Source organism: Solenopsis invicta, chromosome 11 (assembly GCF_016802725.1).
Source record: "Solenopsis invicta isolate M01_SB chromosome 11, UNIL_Sinv_3.0, whole genome shotgun sequence".
NCBI classification, from domain to species: domain Eukaryota; kingdom Metazoa; phylum Arthropoda; class Insecta; order Hymenoptera; family Formicidae; genus Solenopsis; species Solenopsis invicta.
This window is the reverse complement of record NC_052674.1, coordinates 11,576,802-11,601,329: the sequence shown is the minus strand read 5'-3', so window position 1 is coordinate 11,601,329 and position 24,528 is coordinate 11,576,802. Positions and strand designations below refer to the sequence as shown.

At 41.2% G+C, this 24,528-nt stretch overlaps 1 protein-coding gene across 4 annotated transcripts in view; it reads right to left on the bottom strand.

The window, feature by feature from the left end:
* LOC105201419 (rho GTPase-activating protein 20) overlaps positions 1-24,528 on the bottom strand; it is a 222,250-nt gene that overhangs the window by 17,156 nt on the left and 180,566 nt on the right. The window contains exon 1 of one of the 4 annotated variants that reach the window (XM_026137836.2): positions 9,464-10,475. The exons of the other annotated variants lie outside the window; for them this stretch is intronic. Within the exon in view, the coding sequence (XP_025993621.1) occupies positions 9,464-9,520 (57 nt within the window). The 5' untranslated portion in view covers positions 9,521-10,475. Of the gene's footprint in view, positions 1-9,463; positions 10,476-24,528 lie in introns of those variants that run through there. 4 annotated transcript variants of the gene reach the window in all.

Here is a 24,528-nt window from a genome sequence, read left to right as displayed (position 1 = left end):
CAAAATTATATTTGTATCCCCTCTGACATTTTTCTTGAAACGTTTCGCGCATACCGCGAATCACATTCATCAGTTGCTGTCCAAAAATGCTTTATGATTTAGAATGGGCCGAGCGTGCCTCGCGCAGCCCCGTCATCGTATGCGTTATTGGGCGGATACGCACCGAGCGAAGGCGACAAACTTCTCCGACGACAAAACGATATCGTCGAATGCATAATGAGGCCTGACGTCATTGTTCGGAAAGGTACGAGCCCCCCCGATGGGGAGCCAAATATGCCACCCACGGGTTTTGATCGCACACGACAGTTCCCCTCCTGGTGTGTCCTGCTGCCTCTGAATTATCATTCGTCGAATATGCACGGCGTAGATGAAGGAAAAAAAAAGACGATGTTTGCTATATGATTTAAGTGTGACGAGTCCCAGCGTCAGATTATTTGTGCCATTTATCAACGAACTTTTATTCAATTTAGACACGCAGAATTGCTTTTGGAAAAGGATTTAAAACCTTTTTGTTCGTCTACGCAAAGTGTATGTAGTAAATAACAATAAGATAATACTGTAATGAGATCTTCGATACTCTTCAATCATGCGAAAACTGTAGACAAAATTTTTCTAAATCTTGTTTTCTCACAACAAAATTGTTTGATGTATTAATTTTGAAAAATAAAAACTATTGTGAACGCATTTTTGTGACTTTTTAAAGACTAAAATTTAATTGAAGCGAATTGTATGTTAATTAACATAACTACATATTACGATGCACTTCAAACAGATTTAGGAACGGCTTCAGCCGAGAGAGCTAATTATAAACCATAAAAATTGCACAAATTATTAAAATGTATTTATGAAATATATTTATATTCTGCATACATTTTAATATTCGATTCAAGAATGTCCCTCCATTTGGTCACATCTTGACGATCGACTCGTAACAATCATCATCCTTAAAGAAGGAAATTACGATACTTGGCGTATAAACAGCATTTTTAATCGTGCGAAGTCAAATCTTCGTCGCCTACGGTCAAGTGCGTAGCTTCGTCTCTTTACGACATCGCCGACGAAAGTCGGACTCTTCATTCTGTGGTGGAGCGAAGAATTCCGCAATTAGCGCGAGATCCAACGAAGAGAAAGATTCGAGAGCGAAGGGAGGAAAAAAAAAGAGACATACGCCGCGCCGCGCCGGTTCGAAGCGAAATCCCGAAGTTACCTGGCGCAGATTCGCGATAGGGAACAAACACGGGAGAGGAGGGGAGTGGATGTCCTTGAAACGTGGTAGTTAACCGCCACGACATCAGCGAGAACGAAGCATTACCTATCCCGTCGAAGGTGAGGATGCGCCGAGAGGTGCGTGCACGCACGCACGCGCCTCCGCCGAGAGCGAAACAGAGGTCGCGGTCGTTGGAACGACGCTTGCGGAGGATCAAACGCGATTCCCGAGGAATCGTCAATCCTTTGTACGAAAGCTTGGAAAAATTCAAAATTATTCAGAATTTGTAACTGTTTTTTTTTTTTAAGAATATTTAGGAATTGCCGAGTTTTCTTAAAAAAAAATGTCAAGACACTTTTGCACTTTTCTTTATATTTTCGACTCTAAGAAATCTGAGATTTTATCCTTCCTCACTTCGAGATCGGATCAATATAAAATATGGCTGAAAGGTACAAAGGTGTACGGACGAAAATGAAGAAAAATGAAAGGTGATTCGAAGGTCCATCGTTACGCCCACGGCGAGGACGCAATTACGGTTTAACATACGATTTAATGCATCGTCGTTTTGCCCGGGTTTGTTCGCGCATGCAGAGAGCCAAGTGGCCGAAAACTGGTTGCGCCTCGGAGATGCCTTCGGCCGAATCGAGGGGACCAGGATATGCTGGACCGATATTTAAAGAGCCGTATTCACGTTCGCTTCATATACCGACGCGACGAAGGCACTTTACTCGAGTCTCCCGTGCGAATATTCTGCGAACGCCCAGTGCTACGCGGTGGTCGTGCTTCGGTCAAAATATCGTCGGCCGCGCCACTTCGATTCTATGTTTATACTACTTGCACGTAATTAAATAAGCTCTCTCTCTCTCTCTCTCTTTCTCTCTGCGCGAACCTCCCTTTGTACTTTGCACATGGTTGCGACCGTCACTGAAATGAATTTCTTCTTTTTCAATCAGATACGCCGTAGAACTTTCAACAATTACACTTCAATTGAATTAAAAAGACAATTCAGTTCCGATTAAATTTGTATTAAAACATTCAAATTGATTTTATTTTCTAGTAAAAAAATGTTTCACGTTCAAGTAAATAATATATTTATGTTGACATCATTTTGTTAGATTTAAACAAATATTAGCTAGTATAAAATAATTTGTTTTTAAACTCTGAAGATATTTTTTTTAAATCAAGGAAATAACGTTGAAATAAATATAATTCAATTGAACATAAAAAAAATTGTTTTTTTCGATATACAAAGTTTTATTTCTGTCATGCACAACTGAAATGCTACCGTAGTGAAAGTTTATTTAAAGTGGAAAATAAAATTGGACAAAAGTCCTGTGTTTATGATTCGTTTAAAGCAACGTCGAACGCAACCCTGCAACTCATATAGTATAACTGTATCCGAGGCTTGGGAAAGAAGTTTGCTCTCTTGCCGTCTTCTTTTCCGACTTTTCTTCTTTTTCAAGCAACAAGTTCTCTTGATTCCTCAGCGAGGACTTTAAAGATCGCCAAGAGCCTTACCAGGAAACGCATACGAAGATACGGGGGGCAGCTCTCCCTTCTACCTTCCCTCCCTTCCACGCTCATCTCCTCGACGTTCTGCAAGCGCTTCTCTCTACTCTTATTTCTTCTTCTCTTCTTCCGCCTCGCGATCTTCTCCTTCTCCCTCTCCCCCGACCCTTCACCCCTTGTCCTATTCGCGTCTTCGGGAATGATTCCTCATTCGTCACGAACAGGTGCGGTTCTTGATAAACGAAACGTGGTTTCTTCGATTGCTTACGCGGAAATTAGCGTGGGGCAAATAGAATCGTCGGCGCTGTCACCGCCGGACAAGTCGCGCGATATGCATATGATGCGCTTAATTGCACGCGTATCGAATTTCAGTGGCAACGTTACGGACGCGAACAGCGCGATGGCGTGTCGTTTGTCAGAAAATACGCCGCGCCGTGGGCGCGAAATCGTTTATCATTCTCGCTGCCGCACGCGGAAACAATTTCCAGAATATGCAGGAAAGCGCTGCGCCGACGCGATCTTTCCAATTTCGCGATCGTTCGCACGCAAGAATATTCAATGCGATTTGAACAGCTTCTTCGTGACATTACTCCATTAAAAATTCTTCTTCTCTTACGTAAGTCTGATATGAGATAATGTGTAACGCCGATGCCTCAAAGAGAGAGAGAGAGCGATCAATGTCCGATACTTCGAATAATTAATCTAAACAGCCGCTTTACACGCAGAAAAAATTCTTTAAATATTTCTTTTATTATTCACTTGTATTATATATTGCACACAGAAAAAAATTAGCATTAAATTAACAATCTATTGTTTCATATATGTTTAAGCAAGAATATAAATCTTCTTGGAAGAATTTATAATTTTTAACAGACATAATTTGCTTACATAAAGAAAATTTTTTAATAAAGAATATTCTTGTTCATGTATGAAATAATAAATTGTTGATTTGACACTAATTTTTTTTCTGTGCATTGGTAAACAATTGCCACGACCCTCAGAGAGAAAAAAAGAGAAATTTAAAAAAGAAAACATTTTAACTTAACCGAGCGTACCTCCGGATATTGGTCATAAATTTTCTAACATTCGGTCGTCATAACACTTCGTATATTTCCATTGTTAGAGCACGTTCTGACCCGTTCGATCAGCAACGGTTCAGAAATGAAATCGTTGGCGAATACATCCCCTTAATATTAAACTTGTATCGTTAATTCAGGTAAAGGTATATATACAGCAATCGTTTCTGCCGTTGCTCTCTACCATCACCATCATCGATACGCTTCCAAAGCATCATTTATCGATGCACATCTTTCTCGAGTGAATTTATGGATTTATCTCATATAAATTTATTGAACATTTATCGGCTCTAGCTATATGTAACTACAACATGGGCTTTATTTTTTCTTTCTCTCTCTCTCTCTCTCTTTCGTTCGATCTAAAACTGCGAATTATCGTATTATTTTTTTGTTCCTGTAACAATTTCACCGGCGAATATATCCAGTGGTGCGTTCACGGATACTCTACACGCGGCGCTTTTCTCTCGCATTCTCATTGACGAATAATACTTGAGCGAGCCTCTATCGCGGATTATCGCGTTAAAACGCATTTATGGTGCACGACGACGACGCCCGGTTATATATTCGCGTTCATAAACGCTCGTACGCAATACAATCGCTGCTGAAAGCGACTGGCGCCTTTAACGAGCGTGCTTTTCACGTCCTTAAGAGGGGTCCTGTGTAAAGCTTACGAAGGGTCGTGACAACGACCTTGCCGACGTCTGGCCACGCGGGACGGCCCTTAGTCATCCTTCGAGAATGCCGGCTGATGTGTATCTTACTCTGACGCCTTATCTTTCTATTACGAAAGAAGCGATGCATTTCTCTTCACGATTTCCACGTCATTCGAGACCGCACTTCTAACCCATTTTCCATGAATGTTCGTAACCCATTGTTGAATTTTTCTGTGCTTCGATATGTCTAATACACAAAGCTCCTTAATGAGCCCTGGCATATGTAACACGAGTGCGAATCAAGCAAATAATCGCTTAATGAATTAACTCACGTAGTCCTTAATCGTGAATAAACTGCTGAAGGTTTAAAAAATAAAATCCCCGTACTCCTAAAATGTTCACGTCCTACATAAAGCCAAAGAGAAGACAGATAGAAACCCAAGTAGGAGCAAGTCGACGCGAACAGACAGACGAGTGAACAGCTTATTTTAATGAGCGCAAACAGCCAAGTTATTCATTCGCGTCTGCTCGCGTTCGTTTGTTTGCTCTAGATCCAGCCTAAAATGATAAAGCATGATCGAAAGCACGATCACGCTGGATATCTATTTCAAATTTTACTTGAGATTTTATACATTGACAATTGTTGCCACGATACTTTTCGATGTTGCTCGAAATGCGAGTTTGTGTACGTCACGCGTGTAATAAAATTTTTTCGAGATTAGAAAAAAATTCTTTTCGTTCTCCGATCTAAAAGGCTCGTCGATTTCCGGACGAGACGGCGGAGGAGAGAGAGAAAGGAGAGACAGCCAGTAGACCGAACGTTGAGGAGAACTACATTGCAGGTCAATGCACCTGGGCCAGTTTTCGAAATAACTTCAAACACAGGTTGTGTTTGCAGCACGCCGTCTCCGATTCCTCCCTCCGCTACACCCCTTGATATGCGTGGGATCCCCCTTCTCGTCTCTTCGCAGAATCCAGAATATCGTCGGACATTCGTAGACAGTCTCTTGACCAGGCGCCAAATCGCCCACTTTATATTTACGCTCCGACATACGAGAATACGTATAGGGCGATTCTATAAACGTGGCGCGCGCTCCTTAAATGCGTTCGGTATAAATAAACGTCTCAAGATAAGACTGCACTTAGATCCGGAACTTTTTTTTTTCCAGACGAAATTGGAAAGACGAAGCGTTAAAAGCAGATGATACCTCGCTGCTTTTAGCAGCCTTTTGTTCAACCGTTTAATCCTGTAAGTAATCAAAATTGCAAAGTGTCGAACACATTTAATATTTGTCAAGTTGTAAAGTAAATCATTATATTACAACAGTAATAAAAATGAAAGTATGCATCTTCTCGTGCTCTTTTCTTCAAAAATGTTAAACGCACACGAGTGCGCAACATTGCAATAATTTAATAAATAAATAAATAAATATTATTGCAACGGGAGATGCGATAGAATAAAAAAAACTAGAATAAACAAAATGTAACATAACGTGATATAATTTGATGAGCGACTTATCACACCTCGCCATTAATGTCGAATAACTTTCGTAACGTCGCTTCTTGAAACGTTTCCGAGCGCATTTAATGGAGATTATTAGAACACCGTGTAGAACAGGTTGCACGTCGAGGACGTAACCGATACGAATCATTTGTCACGATAGCATACAAATGCTCGAGCGCTGCTCGCGAGTTTCGCTTTTCGCTCGCGCCGCCGCCGTTTCTTTGAAGCGCTTGACCAACTTCCGCGTCGTAAACGCCATGCGAAGACTACCGGCTAAATTTACTGCACGTTCCGAGGAAAATTTCCACGCTGAGCTACACTTGACTGAGATACGTCAAGTAAACTCCCCTACCGGAAGATTCTTCGCAGCCTTTCCACAGGCGCGCCAAATAACAAAACAAGAAACATTACCGGAAGACAATGCAAAAAGGATATATTCCAATTTCAAAGAATTATTGCAGAATATTACAGGCAACAAGTTTCAAGGTAGTTTTAGACAAATTGATATTTATATCATTCTCTTTTTGTTATATATATCCCTATTAATACAATATATATATTTATTTTCTACATTTCCATTTCTTGTTCTTACATGATGGTCGAATTGTACGATTATAATAGCATAACAAATAGTAAAAAATATTCTTTATCCTCAAAAAAAAAAAAGGAAAAATTTGTTTTTTAAATTGACAAAATACGTGTGAACACGATTTGTCAAATTTTCAAACAACTCAAGATACACTGTTAAAAATCGGCAGCAGAATTTAATGAAATGTAACGGAAGCAAATTTCAAGCAGGTATATTAAAAAACATTTAATGAACATTTAATGTAAATTTGATGTTGTCAAAAGTGCACTAAAAGTGCACTAATTTCATGCACATGATTTTCACTTATTGATACATTAAATGTACTGTACATTAAATTTAATGTGTAACTGAAAAATACATTAAATTTTATGACATTTTTAACAGCGTAGGCAACATTAAAGCTTAAACGCATCTGCGCAACGAAATGAGCAACGTTTCATATTTGCATTTCAATCAGAGCTTGAAAATGATATATCATCTTTGGTAACGGTACGGGAACACATATCCCCCGTCGATAATTGTCCAAAGCTAAGGGATTTCGTGGAGAAATTTTGAATGTAAAATCACTTAAATTATACACGGTTCCACAGACATGATTTTCCGATCTTTCACTGTTCTTGCGGCAACTGATCGTCCCAATTCCTGCACGAAAGAATCTCACCGTGTCTTTTCGTGCGCGACGAGCAAGTGCATGCGGGTCAGTGTGCATGCGAAGTGCAGGCTCGTCTATAAGGCAAATGTTTCTAATCCACTGCGAGGGCAATCGACAGACCGACCGATAAGCTCGAAGCGTGGCCTTCTCGGCGCGTGTGTCGGTTGTGTTCCAATTTATACGATCGCCTCTAGATGCGACGAGCACCAAGTAATTCAGTCAGGAGACACAACGATGAAACAGTAAATTATGCAAATAAATGCATCGCTAATAATATTTATCGTTATCATAGTAATCGGTATTTTAGCTAAATTTTTGAAGACCAAAAAAAATTACAAATTTGTTTGAAACTTTTTTCTTCTAGAATTTTATATAAATTTTAGAAAACATTCGTGCATCCTTTAAAATTTTGTCAGGCTAAATTTTGTTAAAAAAAAAAATTTATAGGTATCCATCTATAAAAATGATTATTGTAAGATTAATGCGTGTATATAGAATCTCATACAAAAGGATCGATTTACGGTGTTTCTGACTGTAAAAACTTTCCACTCACTCTTTGTGCCACGTGCTTCTAAATAGCAGGGCCGGATGAAGTTCTTTTTCTTCCGTAAGTCCGATGTAGGATATCTTGGACACGTCGCTGCGAGAGAACGTCGGGCACGAAATTACGCCGAAATAGACGCGAGATAAGTGGGACGTCGGGACGACGGCGCCGACGATAAAGAAGCAGAAGGAAATGAAAGGAGAGCAACGTCGGGGGCGCGAGAAAGAACACGACGAGGAAGAACACGACGGGACCACTGGAAGAGGTCCAAGATCGAGGGTAGCGTCGTCGTTATCCCGACGTGAGACGAACAAGACTATGTACGGCGGCTGGATGGAAGTTAACTGTGCAGGTGTGATCAGATTCGTGCCGCCACTAAGGCTGTAATAAGCTTAAACTAGGATTTCGGTTACTTACGCTGGGAGCTAAGCTAAGCCTTGACGGAATTGGTAGAAAATGAAGGGATATACGAACTTGCGTTTCTCTCAAAAAAAAAAAAAGAAAACGTGGGAAATAATGACCAAGTATTTTCGTAGCTCGAAAGTAAATTGCATCTCTCTCTCCCTCTCTCTCTCTCTCTCTCTCTTTCTCATTATCTAAACAAGGAAAATAAATTGGTGTATCATTACAGTATATCATGTTTGATTAATTTTCTAATCCGATATTAGCATGTCTTAAAATACAGAACATAGGATTCCATTTCCAAATATTTAATTATTTGTTTAACAAACGGTGTAGCTGCTTTACAACATGGAAACTGAGTTGCAAAGATCTCGCTTTGTACAATAAACGGTAAAGTTTTATTATGATCGTGTATCGTATCAGTAAACTGTTTGGTTCGCGACAGGATTCAAACGTTTTTACGATACGATATAGTTGTACATTGTTGCTATTTTAAATGCAGATCAGAATAACAGCGCACCATTTAATGTGCGCTGCATCGCTCACTTCGATCACGGGGAACGCGACATAATGCACATCATTCAGTAAACTCTCGCACGAGGCTAGCGACTTCTCCCCTCTCTCAAGAACCGAAGAGTCGTAAGAGATAAATACGAGTCTGCGGAACGTAACCGACTAGCGATGAATCAGGAATTTCAAAAAGTTCGATAAACGAGACGAGACGAGACGAGACGAGACAAGACGATCACGGAGGAATCCAAGGTGAAAGTCCAATTGTATTGTCTCAACGGAATTTAACTGCATTCTCGTGAACGCACATTTATGTGCGGTATACTGCTCCACTCTTCGTTTCCTCTTGCTAAAGGATTATTCGTAAAAGGATTTACAATTCCACAGAGCGATAAGGAAACTAACGATACACTGAATTTACAAAAACCTAAATTAAAAAAAAAATTATCTCGAAATGTAGAAACTTTCAGCTTGTCCTTAATGCACAGACAATATATTATCTCAAGATTACAAAACCATAAATCTTTAGGGAGTGATACTACTGTTGAGTATCGTCTAGACGATAAAATGACGTCTAGACAATATAGAGATGTAAACGGAGTATTCACAAGTCCGAGAAATCCGTTAAAATTACGTACAAAAAAAAACAATATTGAAAATTTGATTTTCAGTAAAAAAAAAATCAAGGCTAACAAAAGTGATAAAAATTGACGGTTTCATCGCATGCTGAAGAAAGGCTCACGTTGAGAGTTAATAGACCCGTGATCGCCGCTTTTCTGCAGATTCCAGTACACTCGCGGTAGTACGAAACACTCACCAGCTCGAGCTCCAGCTTGCGGACGTCGTAATATCCCTTGTAATACTTGAACCACATCTCTCTCACCGATCACTTGCGCGCCCGGACGGGCGCACGCATCGCGCGTTACGTTCAACGAGATCGAGACGACTCTCGAGACGTCTCCCTCTCTCGCTCTCCCTCGAGCGGAGTCGTTATTATCCCGAGAGCATCCCTGGATGCTTGGCTCGTTCGTACGTTCGTAGCACGGCGCTCTATCGAGAGCGAACTGCCACTTCCGTGCTGCCTCTCGCGATGCGATGCCCGGCGTCACCGCGTTGCATCTCGCGCGGTCGGTCCGATGAAAGAGTGCACTGTTTCTGCTCCGCGCGATTCGCGCTCCGTATCGTATCGCGGTACGCGGGGACGAAGATAAATACGGAGTGCAAGATGCGGCAGCCAGCGAGAGAGAGAGAGAGAGAGAGAGATGCGATGCGAAAGAGAAAGAGAAAAAGAAAGAGAGAGAGAGAAAGAGTGTGTGGCAGGGAAAAGCGGCGCGGTGATACGATACACTCGAGGACCTTTGAGAGACTGTACGCCTCGGCACGGCCAAGAGGCCAAGTATAGACGAGGCGCGCCTCGTGTAGGTGCGTATTAATGCGTGCACGAGGGTTCAAGATCGACGTGTGAGTGTTCACGCAGCACGTGCGTGTGCGTACGTTGTCTGCGCGTGCGCGCGCGCAAGATCTTTCGTGAGCCACTAGACTTAATTAATCGTCTCATCACTGGAACCACGTTCTTTTTTCCTGCGAGCCACGTGCGATTTCACAGCGCGAGGGTTGCTGCGAGACCAGGGCTCCTTTGTATCGTGTGAGCCAACGACGGTCTTAAAAAAGCGCGATGAAACGCGCCAAAGAAACGACTTTCCAAGTGTCGCTTGGGAAGCGGATCCTCATGTGCGTGTCAGCGCGCTCTGAAGGATGCGTGCGCTATTTCTTTCATTTTAATATTCCGCGAAATTCCGCGAAAGAATGTCAAAAGTCGTCGTCTCTTTCGAAAATACAAATAAGAAATAGTATTTAAAAATTTTATATATATATATATATATATATATATATATATATATTATATATATATGTCGTCGATGTTACATAAGAAGAAGCCTAGAAAAATTATCTTTCGAACGATTTCACGGGCAGAGAAGAAATAGCACAGTCCTATTAGTACTATTAGCTTATCTTTCTGGGCTAATTAGATAATGCGTCTAACCGGATGCCGATGGGCACACAGTGACGACATCGAGTTAATCAATTCTTAACGAGTAACAAACGAGCTTCGACGAAAGGCTGCAGAATCGTGTCGAGGTGAACGACATACCGAGACGATTTTACGAAATTGTGAGTTGAAAAATTGCTATGCATCTCGCTGGTCATAAAAACTGGCGATATTTCAGTCATATCGCGCCAAGATACTTGACAGAGATAATCCTGCGGTATGCAAGAAAGCCGTTAAATCGTTCGGAAAGTTGCATAATACAGAGGCTGATGTTAATTTACTATCCCCATATAAGTAACAGCGACATAAATCCGATAGTGCTTGAGGATCCACTTGAAAATTTTATATCAAAATTTTATATCACATCAAAAAGATCAATTTTCATATATTACAAAACCAATATTGATTTTTTCGCACACAATGATTTGTGTGAGCCATAAGATAAATATTTGCGTTAAAGGACGATTCCATTATTCTTTTTTTTTTTGCTACAAATTCTAAGGGAGAAGTCCTCATTCATTTCTGTGTGATACAATCCTGAAAATAAAATAAGTTGAATGTAGATCTGATACCCGTTGACACGCGCACTCGTGCGCCCACAAGTTTCTCGGCGGGGAAATACATCTTCTCATTACCATTTAGTTACTGCAAATAAGCGTTATAATTTTCTTAAGTTCTCGATAGCGCAGAATTTTCACGAAGGGTAATGAAGTAACGTGTAAATAGCGCGTGTTAATCGACTTCGTGCGAATAAAAGTGCAATTCAGGGCCGCGTATGTTAACTTTTATCTTTAGTCAAGACTCGCGGGACAACGTAGCATTCGCATAATTACAGAGAAGTGTATGTGAAGAATTCACCGACTCTCTCCTATTGACTTGTTTTTGCAAGTTAAATTAGAGAGAGAAAATTCAGGGCAATAATCATAAACAAAAGAGAAACATATAGTTTAGATTCTGCATTTTAAATGATGATAAATGGCATAATAAATTAAATAGCATTTAATTGACATTGTAGAAACATTTACGAGTGCCTTAATGGGGAACCTGGTTTATAGGGTCATAAGAATCGATTTTTCAAAAGTTGTCTTAATCGATAGTACTATCTGAGAATGTCTTTTTGTAATATTAGATCGAGATTCAAAGTATTTTTCGAGTTTGTGTACACGATCGAGAAAAATCTAAACATCCGATTGAATTGTTTCTGGTCTTGTTTTGTAGATAATTAGTGTCTCTTCTACATGTACCAAAATGTTTTTGAAGAACTTTAAATCACACTAATTTTTTTGCAAGGAAAAGTTCAAATTTTTTTCAAAATTGTCCACATTTTCCATTTTTTGCTTTTCTATTAATTTTTTTAGTATATATAGAAGGTAATAACATAAAATATTATATAATATTGGTTTTTTTGTTTCAAACAAAAATTGTGACCGTTAGAGTGTACACAATGGAACAATTACAAACATGCTTCCATTTCGTAAACAAAAAATTAATATTATTTAATTAAAAAGTTTTTTATACATTTTAAAGTTGTAGTAAAATATCTTTAAAATTGGAAATAATTGGTTTTATTTTAGCTGAGAAAAAAGTTCTAAAAATCATGCATTGTTCTGCCAACTAAACCAGGTTCCTCCCGTAATCGGAATCTTGAATGCGACGTTAAATTAAATTCATCGAGAGACGCACATATAAATAGAAGGATAAGAATCTTCACAAATCAGCCGATATAAAAGTAGAGTCAAGTTCACTGTCACGCGCGAGTCAACCTCTCTTTCTCTCTCCCTCTTTCTCGTCGCTTCTCGCTCAATCGGAATCAAATCGTTCGTATTCACCGACAATTCATTCGTTTACCCCTCGTCCTGAAATTTATGAACGAGTGGTCGCTACGCCATTAATCATCGTGCTCGCATTCGCGCTCGTTTATTCCAAAAAAAAAGTCCGCGCATCTCCACGGCGGTGTATTGATTTATGGGCCGGTCTTGTATCACTTTTAGAACTTGCTGGTCGCTTTTCTACGCATCGCGCTGAGATTCCGCAGATTGCGCGCCCGTGTAATTACAAAACAAGTGTTTGCGCGCGCGTATTCGCATCCCTGCGAACGCCCGAATCAATTTTCAGCGCGAAAGCGAGAGCGGTCCTCTTAATCGACCCGTGTGGTCCCCGCGTTCGCGAGGCACGCACCCTCGTTAATCACCGCCGTTCCTAATTTAACGAGATCTACGCGGCACACGTAAATTGATTTCTTCCATAAGGGTGCAGTGAAAGGGCGCGTAGGTGTCGCGTTCGTTCGCGTCTGCACGCAGGCGAGGGAAAGGGCGATGGCACGCTCGCGAATCGCGCTCGTCAAGCTAAAAGTCAAACGGAACGTCGCTTTACATAGATATAATATTTTTGTAACGTTGTCGTCACCACGCATGCGTCTCTGCGTCCGCGTTAGCTTTCTTTATACGTACGGCGACGTACGAAATAGGTGCCTGTAATGAAAACATTTCGCTCGAGCGAATACCAATCTCCATCTTTGACCGCGCAGCAGAAATAATTCTGCTCGTCTAACGCTCACGATTAATCCAGGCGCAAATCGATTTAAAGTCAACCTGCCCATACGCGATGTAACCGTGCGATGCGATCGTCGGGCGTTCATTAATCAATACTGGTTCCGAATGAAAAAAAATCCGCGGACTCATTTTACGCAGGAAAAAGCGCATTTATAATTAGACAGACACAATTTCGTGTCGTACAACATTCCCGCGATCGCGCGAGACGCGCTGCTCTCCGCGTCGCGTTAGGGCGTTTTTTGATTTACGAGCGGACCGATCGCGTGCAAGTTTTAAGATTGTATCTCCTTTCAATACTGCGCCTTGCATTACAATTTTTTGCGCAATCTGCGTGATTGCCTCGCGCAAACACGCGTGCGTGTAAATCGTTGAAACAGCCGCAGCCCGCGATCGCGAGACGCCGCGCCGCGTCGCGCCGCGTCGCGCCGATCGCGCGAGTGTCCCCGCGAATCATTTCGACTCGTTGGCGAGCGCGTCTCTTATAACTCGTCGCGAAATTTATGAAACCTGTTCCCTCATTAATCGGCATTACGCCCCGCGATTCAAGAAACGCGAGCGCGCTGCTCGCGATTACTGCACACACGCGGTTAGCTTATAATTAACCGTAGCAAATTGCGAATTTACGACACGCATCCCAAAGACTTTGAAAACTCGTTGCAAATTACTTTAATTACCCAAAGCGTCGCGTCACGACGCTCTTAAGCATCTCTTTACGCGTTCTCATTCACGAGGCTGCTGCTGCTGCTGCTGCTGCTACTGCTGTTTTATATCCAAGTATAAAAAGAAATTTATGGAACTCGTTTAGAGAAACGAGACGGTGCGACGCGACGCGACGCAACTATTATGCATCCTATTCATTGCATTTTTTTCCCCGACCCTCTCGTATTTGCGATGACAAATTAACGAAGCTATATTTACCGACGCGCGTTATCGACGCAATACCATCGACGATCGTCCCAACCCTATTTCTAAGCGCCAACCATCTCTCGGTCGTATCTACCATTGAGATCGCACTGATAACAAATCATCTCGAATCAATCCCCTCCCGAGAGCGATTTCATTATCCCCAGGTATTGATATCGCCTCGCGGGCGCGTAACGTATGAAACTCAGCGTGCTCTCATTAATCAACGGCGGCTCGCGCTAGCCGCGGCGGCGACGGCGACGGCGGGGCTCGTTCGCCCTCGTTCCTCCTCTGCTCGAAAGGGGCACGGGCGCAGCTCGCGTAATTGCCCAGCGTTGCGGGCCGTACGCGCGGCATAATTTCGATTTCCATACGGGTGCGCGGAACGGCACGAGATGGGGAGGGGGGCGGCGCGGGACGCGTCCTTGCTGCGGGATGTTCCTCCGCGAGATACGAGAGGAGAGGATCATCCCGCGCACGTCCGGCGATTCCTGATTTATGAGCCGAGCGAGCGCCGCGCAGTTTTCAAAACTTATCTACCCGATCCTCCTATTCTCCCTCCCCCTCTTCCTCCCGATGGCGCTTCTTCTCTCGTACGTATGCCGGCGCAATTGCGCCGCTCGCAATTATTGCACCGATGAATCTCCTCTCTCTCTCTCTTTCTCCGCGCACTCCCGCTCGTCCAATTGCATCTTTCAACGGGCTATGCATTCGCATCCAAATGGCTCTCCTCCCTCTCCTTCGTCATCTTTTTGCTCGCGGTTGTAGCTCAGAGTGAGCCGGACTCGAACTAGTTCCCTTTTAACGCTCTTCTAACATCGCTTGATATCCGCCAATGCACGATGTCGCAAGGACGACGACGGTATGCCTCGCAACGATACAATTTCCATGAAATTTTTGCTCTTAATATACCCAAGTGTCGAATAAATAAACATCAAAACGGTTTGTTCAAACATTTAACAATTTTCAAAGTGAGGCTAAACTCTTCGACGGACTCGCAAATGAGCTCCGGCACAGGTGGAAAGAGAGGTGCTCGTCGTGTCGCTTGCATTTTACATCGCTCAAACAAAGTTTGCGCAGAGAATCGGTTTATAGCGGGACGAGAGCGCGGACGTTGGCGTGCTGTAAAGTACGGTAAATCGCTCAATTTCAGATAATGTTACAGGTGTAGCCAAGTGCAGTACACACGATTAGCAATGCAAATCAGATTCGCGGATTTGTCGAGGCATTTAATTAGCGCGCGATATGAAGTGCATTCGCGAGAACGGCGCGCCGCGCCGTTAGAACGCGGCGGAATGACGTGGCAAGCGGTGCACACACGCAAGAAGAACTTGCTGCTGCTGCTGCTGCTGCTCCTCCGATCGCTGCAGCGGCGATCGTAGAACGAACACGTTTGCAAAATTAATGGGACACTACAAGAAGCATCGACGAGAAGTCAGTGGCGTCGTTTGGAAAATACCACGGCTGGGTACTATCGATCGTCAAGTACCCACTCCTACGAGTAATTCCCCAAGAGATCGGCTAATAGCCGATATCTGCTCGCGTCATCCCTCGGCTATACGCGGCGCTGCTGTTCGCGCCTTCTCTCGTTGCGTAATGCGTAAGACCTATAGTCTTAAAATATACGCGCTCGCGCTTGATACGAACGAGATGTAGAGCGCGGCGATGCGTTCGTGTCCTTAAAATACCCGGATTGGTATTAAGAGCCTCTTGCGAAGTCGCTTAACGAATCCGAGTATCTCATTACTTAGGCTAATGCCGCGCGAACCGCGAAAAGGGGCCGGCTCCGTCGATTTAAGATCGGCTAATTTTAATGACGATTTAACCGATCCCTTGCCATTTTCCACTTTAGCTCCGAGACGAGATGGATATCGTTAAGTTAGCGTAACGAGATTTAATGAATGTAGTTTATTTAGGTAATCGCCGATCGTCTCGGGCAGATCGAGAGATGCGACGTGTTTACAGGAAAATTTTTAAGATGAGAGATTAAAAGTTGTTCTCTTATGTTACACAGCAATTACTTCGGTACAGATGATATAATTTTTATCATCTGTGATCGTACAAGATATAAAATGATTTTTCAAATGCAAAGTAATAAGTAGTTGTTTTTCCAAACATTTACAAACAATTATTTCAGTTTCGTCGGTTATTTCAATTTCTAGCCCATAAATCAAAATACTATAGGACGATCGACGGGAATGAAAGGGTTACCAACGGAATGATCGGACAGAATAGAGCAATCCGATCCGCTTACATCGCGAATTGTTTCAGTGTCGATCGATTCGCGATCACTCTCGATTGACTTCCACTTCTGACGTTCCGTTTAGCGCTCCATTAAAGCACGTTAGGTGGACGAGGGTAAGAAAGCGCGAACGTCCGTCGACGGCACGGTTTGCAAATCGCTTTCGCAATCGAGACGAACACCGCAAAATGATCTCTCTCTCTCTCTCTTTCTCTCGTCGGCGCATCTCGCGATTGACCGCGCTCGAAAGAGAATAAATCGCAAATCGATGACTAGTTGAAACAGTTACGTTACTCGGCTGCTGTGCCTGTGCTTCTCGTTTCCTTTTTTTTTCTCAGCTCGATTCGTTAACCAAGGCCGCATATCACATGACGATGCGATCCCGTGTATCTTCAGATATGTCCAAGTGAATCACGAGCAATAAACCAACGAAGCCGTTCGCCGCAATGGTGATCGATCGTTTCTCGCGCGTAACTGGTTTAATGATAAATGCGGTAAAACTATTTTTCGGCCTGTTCGCCTTGATGAATTTGTCAGTTTTCTCCGAGCACAAGAAATTTATCTTTCTACGGTGCTGCAATACGGAATATTATTTTTATTACACTGTTATGACACTCCAACAGAGTTTTCTAGCGGAAAAATAACGTTTGTGTGCTGATTGTTTCTTGCACAACTACGAACAATTGCGGAGCATGCTAAGTTCAGCTCAATTTTCCGGTCGCTGGAGATATACACAAACATACGTTTATGAATCTTTAATGAACACGTAAGCGGTATACGTAATCGCATGAACGTTTCGAATTGTTGGAAAACTAAACCTCAGCAGTGCCAGTATACACTGTACCGTACGAAAGTTATTTTAACTCGTACCATACACAGAAAACGATTTCTTCAAGCTTAATAAATTTTATTGTATCCAAACAAATTTGTTATTCGAAATGGTCCAAGCTAACCAATGTTTGAATCAATAAGTATGATTATTTCAATTTGAAACAATATATATCTTCGTTTTAAATAAATCATTTGTTTGAAACGAGAGATATATTCTCAATATATTTTGCCATTTTCATATAAATAAATTATTTGTTTCATCGTTCGTATACTTATTGTAATCAACTAATATATTATTTGATTAAAAGATATTACTTAAAAAAATAGTATTATTGCTATCAAATAATAGACATTTTTTTGACGAAACAACAAAATTTTTATTCAAACAAATAATGTTTCGTATAAGCATATGTTATTTCAATGAAAGAAATTTCAGTCAAATAAATAGGAATGCTGAATCTAAAGAAACCCTTTTCTCTGTGTACATTTTAACGTATATCAACAATTTGAATGTTTCAAAAAATTTACCTTTAAAAACTGCCGTTAAGAAATATTTTTAAAACCGGAAAAATACAATCAAATTTACATAACAATGACGTAGGTTCAATTTGCGAGTAAATTTACGTAAAAAAGCAAATGTAAAGAGCATTATTTTTCAAGTAAATAAATATAATCAATTTTTTGGAATGTTTTCATCCCCCCGAGGTTCTTATCGGCCCTCTCCATGTCAAAATTTCTTTTTCTACTTACCACCGCTATCGTAATTACTAAGATCAAGACATACAGCAGCAGCTTACCTGCAACAATCAAAACGAGACTCACGTTAGCTTCGATTCGAGCACTGATTAGCGAAATCGATGTCTAATTTATAGCTCGGAGCGGTCTGCACGCAAAAACCATCGGCGGAATTTTTCGCGAGAGACCCGACCCGCGCGACTTTACGGCGAGCGAGCGTGCGCGTGTAAAGTTTAACGAGTTTCGCTTCCAGCGTTACCTAACGCTGCAAAAGGACCAGCAAAATGCTGGTTCGTCCTTCGTCTATCGTAAAACAAACGTGAAACGTTGCGGTGCGGCTGCGGCGGGAAGAGAGAAATTCTGCACAATGGACCCTTAAAACGGCATTACTTCGGTAACTAGACATTTGCAAAATTTCATGGGGCTTCCCATGAACGATGAGATAGGAACACGCTATTGCCACGTTAAGCCTGAGGCCCTTCGTCGTATTCTACTACAAATAATAATCTCGTGAAGATCAATTTCACATTAAATATTCTCCAATGTACTCTCTCGTTTCCCGTTATGTTGTCTCTCTTCTTTTTGGACATCTCGTATGATTATTTAACGTATGTTTGTTCTTGATGCGCGATGATAAATATACTTGGGCTGAAAATGATTATTAAGTATTTTTGTGCAAGAAAGCTAAATCATTTTTTCAAAAAATGCGTAACTTTTACGTTTTATGGTTCTAAGAAGATTTTCATCAAGACTTTCGATGTCATTTTAAGACGATTTGAATTCTTGACAATTTTTATCATTTTCTTCGTTCGCTTCGAGCAGATTCGAGACTTTGGTCATACGTTCAAGATGACCCGGTATAGACGGGCCGCGTGTTCTTCGTTACTCGCGCGAAAATCACTTCGCGGCGTGTAACACACGTCGGGGATTTCAATAAATAAGACCCGTAGGCATTCTCCGACCCAACGTCGGCTGTAAAGAGCCGATAAGATCGGTAGCTAAATAATCACCTTGACTGTTACGGTCGTGATGCACATTTTCGCGACGCGCGTGTATGCGTGCCGCGGATGGGTAACTTACGCGCGCGCGTACATGTGCGTGCGAAGAACGCGGGGAGAACGCGGGAGAGTTAACGAAATCGTGTTTATATACGCTCTATAGCACCGGTCGAGATTTATCTGCCACTTATCGCGACGTACGCCAGAATCGCGCTGACTTTTTTAGATGCCTGGCCGTGCATCGCGACATCTGGTAAGAAGGCGAGAGATCGGGAGGATGAGCCTCTCGCCAACCGATCGGTCCCTTCGGCTTTTCTTCGCCGGTGCCCAGCCCTTTACTGCGGGTTCTCATCTCTGGCTCTGACACTATATATGGTCTCTACCATTGTACTATCGGCGCGATTCTTTCATAATCGGATTTTGCTGAATTTTATTTACAGATACCAACATGTTATGAACCAATAATTTCGTATCGTGGCTGTAAAGGGTCACGGATAATATTTAAAATGTGTAATATTTCAAATGATCTATCGTGTGTACGCTGAGAGAAAAAATTGTACTGGTGGCAACTACAAGGGGACAACCATATACAAGTTTTGTTAATAGAATTATAATATATAATGGTTAAAAGAATTAATAAAAAAGTAGTTGTAATACACTATATTATATAGTCATTGCAACTACTTTTTATTAGTTCTCTTACCCACGAACTTGGTTGCAATAACTATAATATAGTTCACTTAACTATAATAATTCTATTAACGAAACTTGTATGGTTGTCCTCTTATAGTTGCCACCACTACAATTTTTTCTCTCAGTGTAAGCAATAAAGTATAAAAAACAATATGTTACGATAAAAAAAATTTTATTTCTTACAATACGTAACTCCATTCGCGACAACTTTTTTAATTCATTTTTCATATTGTTCTCAAATCGTTATGCCATCGTTATACACTTTGTTATCTTATCTTGTCCCAAGAGTGATATTACATAAAAAAAAAAACGAGATCTGTACATACAAGAATTATATTGAATTTTGTTATCCAAAGCAAATAAACGTATCGCCCATCATTAGGTGCATCGACTCAAACGCGCGTGTTTGCTACATCTCGAAGTAAATATTTGCCGGGTTTGTGTGCGTAAGCGGCAAACCGGGGCCCAAATCACAGTGGCCCGTTTGTTCTTGGGTGCATCAGGGCGCCCTTTCACGGTTCTCAATCTCAACGGTCCGTCAATTCGCTCCGCAGGCGATGCAGCCGCTCGCGAAATTCGCGTTGCCCTGCGTTTTTGCTGCATTCCGCGAGCGCGCGCATAACGGAACGTAACGCCGACGATCGACAGATCACCGTTAAAGCTTAATGTACGCGCGTTTACGTATATGCCGGCGTAATTAGCGCCGCCTTTAACCGGGTCAGCTACACCCGTCGCCGCAATGTGCGAGAACGCGATGCAAAACTGAGTGGCGTAAGGATTATCTCAACGACCATGGATAATTAAATTAATTGATCGAAAATAAGCACACTCTCAATGATTAATCCAAGCTTCAAATTAATTGCCGTGCTTAAAAAAATCTTCCGAGTTGGAAGTATCTATTCCATTCATTTCAGTAGAAAAATTACAATTGCTCTAATTATCTTAACAGTAGCATTATTCTTAAATTTCATATATATATATATATATATATATATATATATATATATAGAGAGAGAGAGAGAGAGAGAGTAAAATTATATTTAAAAGAATATATCAAAACTTATACAATTTCATCCAAAAACCCTAACTAAAGAGTTGTCGGAATAAATTACTTAAATAAATTTACTAAAATTAATAATTAAAATAATTTTCAGTTAGTAGCGCTTTTAAATTGCAATATTAATATAGCAAATAGATTTATAATATCAACCTTGATAAATAAACAGAGTATTATTGTTAAAGCGAGAACCTCTGAGCGGCTGATGTTTTTTTTATATGGGCCACCTGGCGTTAAGTCGAGCATCATAAGTAAGAAAGATGAACGACTTTCTCACTAATTTACATTCACTCACACGTGTAAAATATTTGAACAGTTGTCACTGGCGGCTATTTATTTCATACGATAACTCATTGTCGATTTCTCAACGTAAATTAATTGTATCATTAAACGAGTTCCTTCGCGTCCTCTTTATTTTATGGATCATATGATGAGGCGCCTCATTCATATGCATATCACTCCTTTCTTGAATACCACTATTATTAAGGCTATCATAGAACCAATCTATTTTAAAGACTAATTATTCACATAAGACAATAGTACATATTGTATATCCTAACGAAAAATCTTCGAAGAGCCCTGAAAACGTGAAATGATAACAAATGTGATGAGCTATTTGTATTATATGCAATGGACAATTTATTTTAACATAAAGTAAAAATTTTTTTATTAGAAGGAAACAATCTCTCCTGCCTATATCGAATATATATTTTCATGATTTATTTCACGAATCTATATTTTGTTCTGCTAGTTCATAGATTGATAATTAAAGCCTAGAACTTAAAAACTGCATACGGTAATTATTACTTTGCGCTGCAAGTAATCCTTTCTGCGACCCGTGGACCCGACGGGTGCATCGCACACGAGCTGGTTTATAGCGAAAATTAGAAAGACATAAACGTAATTTATGTCCGTATGCCGTCACGCGTGGACGTTTCAACCTCGACGAAGATAAAACCTTTCTTTCCATGAAGATCCCGAGTTGCCGTGGCATCGTCGTCGCGAGCCCTTGGTGTATCTATGGTCTAAAACCAACTCAGGCGCGTGGGGGGAGCATAAAGTATACAGAGGATTTTACGACAATTTTTATAGTTTCCCCTGGCGACGTCGAGAGCGCGCGTTTTGTTCTGCCCTCTCGATCCCCACGAGATGCATCTCGTATCGCGCTTTTCGACAATGATAGAGAGAGAGAGAGAGAAAGAAGCGTCGAACTTGGTTAGAATGAAAGCACCTCGATTCCTTTTTCCTTTCGCCCATCTCGAGCTCGTAAAACGCAACGCGATCAGCATTCTCGATTTATAACTGCGGTCGCTTCACCACCGAATTCTTGGAGGATCCCAATTGGACAATAGAAGAATCGTTCGGGAGAAAGAAGAAAAAATGCTTTAGAAGCGTTCGCAGGAAACTACGATGTAAATTCTTATACACGTTGAAAGCGTGTTTCAAATTATTTGGCTTCCGTGTTCTCTGGTAGAAGTATAGAAATGTACGTGGAAAAGATTCATTTTATATTTCATTATATATTGAAGAAAATTACTGCTTGTGCATTCTGAGTGATTGATGGACTGATGACATTTTTTTCATTTACCAAATATATTTTAAATTATAAACTTCATGTAAAATAACACAGCAAACATCAATTTTTTTCCCCCTCTTGCTCCTTTCTGCTCTCTGAAAGGCATTGCTTTCAGCATAAGTAAAAAAGAAAATATCAAATGTGTCACACAAACCGCCTACGTGGCTCCGGCATTTCAAAGCCCTTAACGTTCCATGTGAGATAGAAATCCCTTTCGAGGCTCGATCTCTTTGGTTTGGAAATACGAGACGTCGCAACGACCAGCTCATTGAACCCGATCCATCGTCGTACCAGTTTAGATCTCGTGGCGGCGAGTGTTGACGTTTTTAATCCCTTCGGGCCGAGTTCGCCGATCTTTGTATATCCCAAAATGATCTCTCGCGTGATTGCGCGATGATTTAGAAGGAATAACGTGCTCATGGCAAGTCCGTTTTTATTCTTGTCATGATAAAATGCCCGCTCGAGATGGAAACTCGAGAAAAAAGGCGCTGAAGAAAACCGAATATATTTTGTTACTCCGACGAAAAGAAGTCTGTCATTAATCCCTGTCAAAATCTATCACGAATCTAAGAACCTTTCGGAGATCAAGATGAAAAGCGACGCTGCTAAAGAAATAATTTGTGATTCCTTATCTAGAAATTACTGATGCTAAGAGATAAAATTTGTACACGTTACGTGCCATAATAATAATATAAAATATAATTATTTCCTCTATAAGCATAACGTAATCGTGGATATAATAATTATGCAGCACACAGTTTCTCTGCGCTCTGGTAATATTACCTGCATATAAATTAGGAATCATAAGATAATCAGTTTGGATATCAAACAAGAACACACGTTCGTAGTGTTAATAGAGCAACTGTTGCATTCTCGCCGCCCATTTAACGAGCGTGCAAGCAAAAAGATGCACATCTCTCGCACACAGGGAAAGTTTTTAAGTAGTTTAAATTCATTACCGCTCACCCCGTCTCAAGCGGAAATCAGGCGGGGCGGGAAGCGAGGGTACACGCGAGAGAGAGGTATCCTATTATCACGGCACGTTATCGTTAAGCAAATTTATGATCCGAGCTTATAATCGTCCGGCTCCATCCATGCGTCGATTTATCACCTTTAACGTCCGTAATTACAGCTCGATTGTTTCTCTCTCGCGTCCCCTCCCCCTCCCTTTCATCTTCAACCAGGGTCTAGCCATGGTACCTCATCTATAGCACGATTATACATCCTGTGTGTGCGTCGAGTGCAGGGCGTCGAAAAACGAACAACAACGTGTGCAAGAAATCTCGTTTCTTCTCTGAATATTCCCCCCCACCCCTGAAAAGTATCGATGACACTTTTTGCAACATTGGCGTCATTAACGAGACATTCAGAAACTATCACGACGACGTAGGAGCAACGCAAAACATTTGTCAACGTTCGTTTACGTTTTTGTGAAAGTATATTTCGCGAGGAGGATACTCCATTAATGATATGATATTTCTGTTATTTCCAAATAAATAAAAGGGTATCGATGTCCGAGTGAGCTCAAGCGTGTTTAGTGGCACGTATACCAACGTTACAGCAATGCCCTCAGCGAGGTAACGGAGGGAGAGAAAGAAAAATGAGGCACAGCGCGTGCAACGTTGCATAATGCGGGTGCAACGGCTGTGATAAATAAGCTATGCGGCTTGGGTTAATTCGTGGATTCATCACGGAGGATCCGGTGGACGAGGTCCACCACAACACACCACGCCCGGTTGGGTAGAGAAGAGAATCATCGTTCGGGGGGCACCCGAGGCGAGTCTCTGTCGTGCCGTGTCTCTAATCTTAATTATTGCGCGAGCCTCGAGCCGTCACGAATACCTCCGCGAGCTCGAGTCTGCTACATCTCTTTTTTACGAATTTTCGTCAATACATTACTCTAGAATGTTTCCAAAAGCATCTAGAGCAAAATTCTGTATAAAAATACGTGGATTCATTACCTCTAGAAATATGAAAAGTAAATAATATTCTTTGTTATTTTACTATCCTGACAAAGTTAAAAGCAAGAATAGATACGAGACAGCTTATAGGGTAAGGTTATTAAAATCGCACCACTTTTGACATAAAAGCTTATAACTAAGAAATTATGAAGAATAATTTTAATTTTCTTGCGTCATAAAATACAACATTTCTCGTTTCATATTTATTTCTTTTAGAATTTTATATATCGTCATAAATTTTTAAATACAATTTTTAAGAAGCCTTCAAATAGTGCGATTTAAGC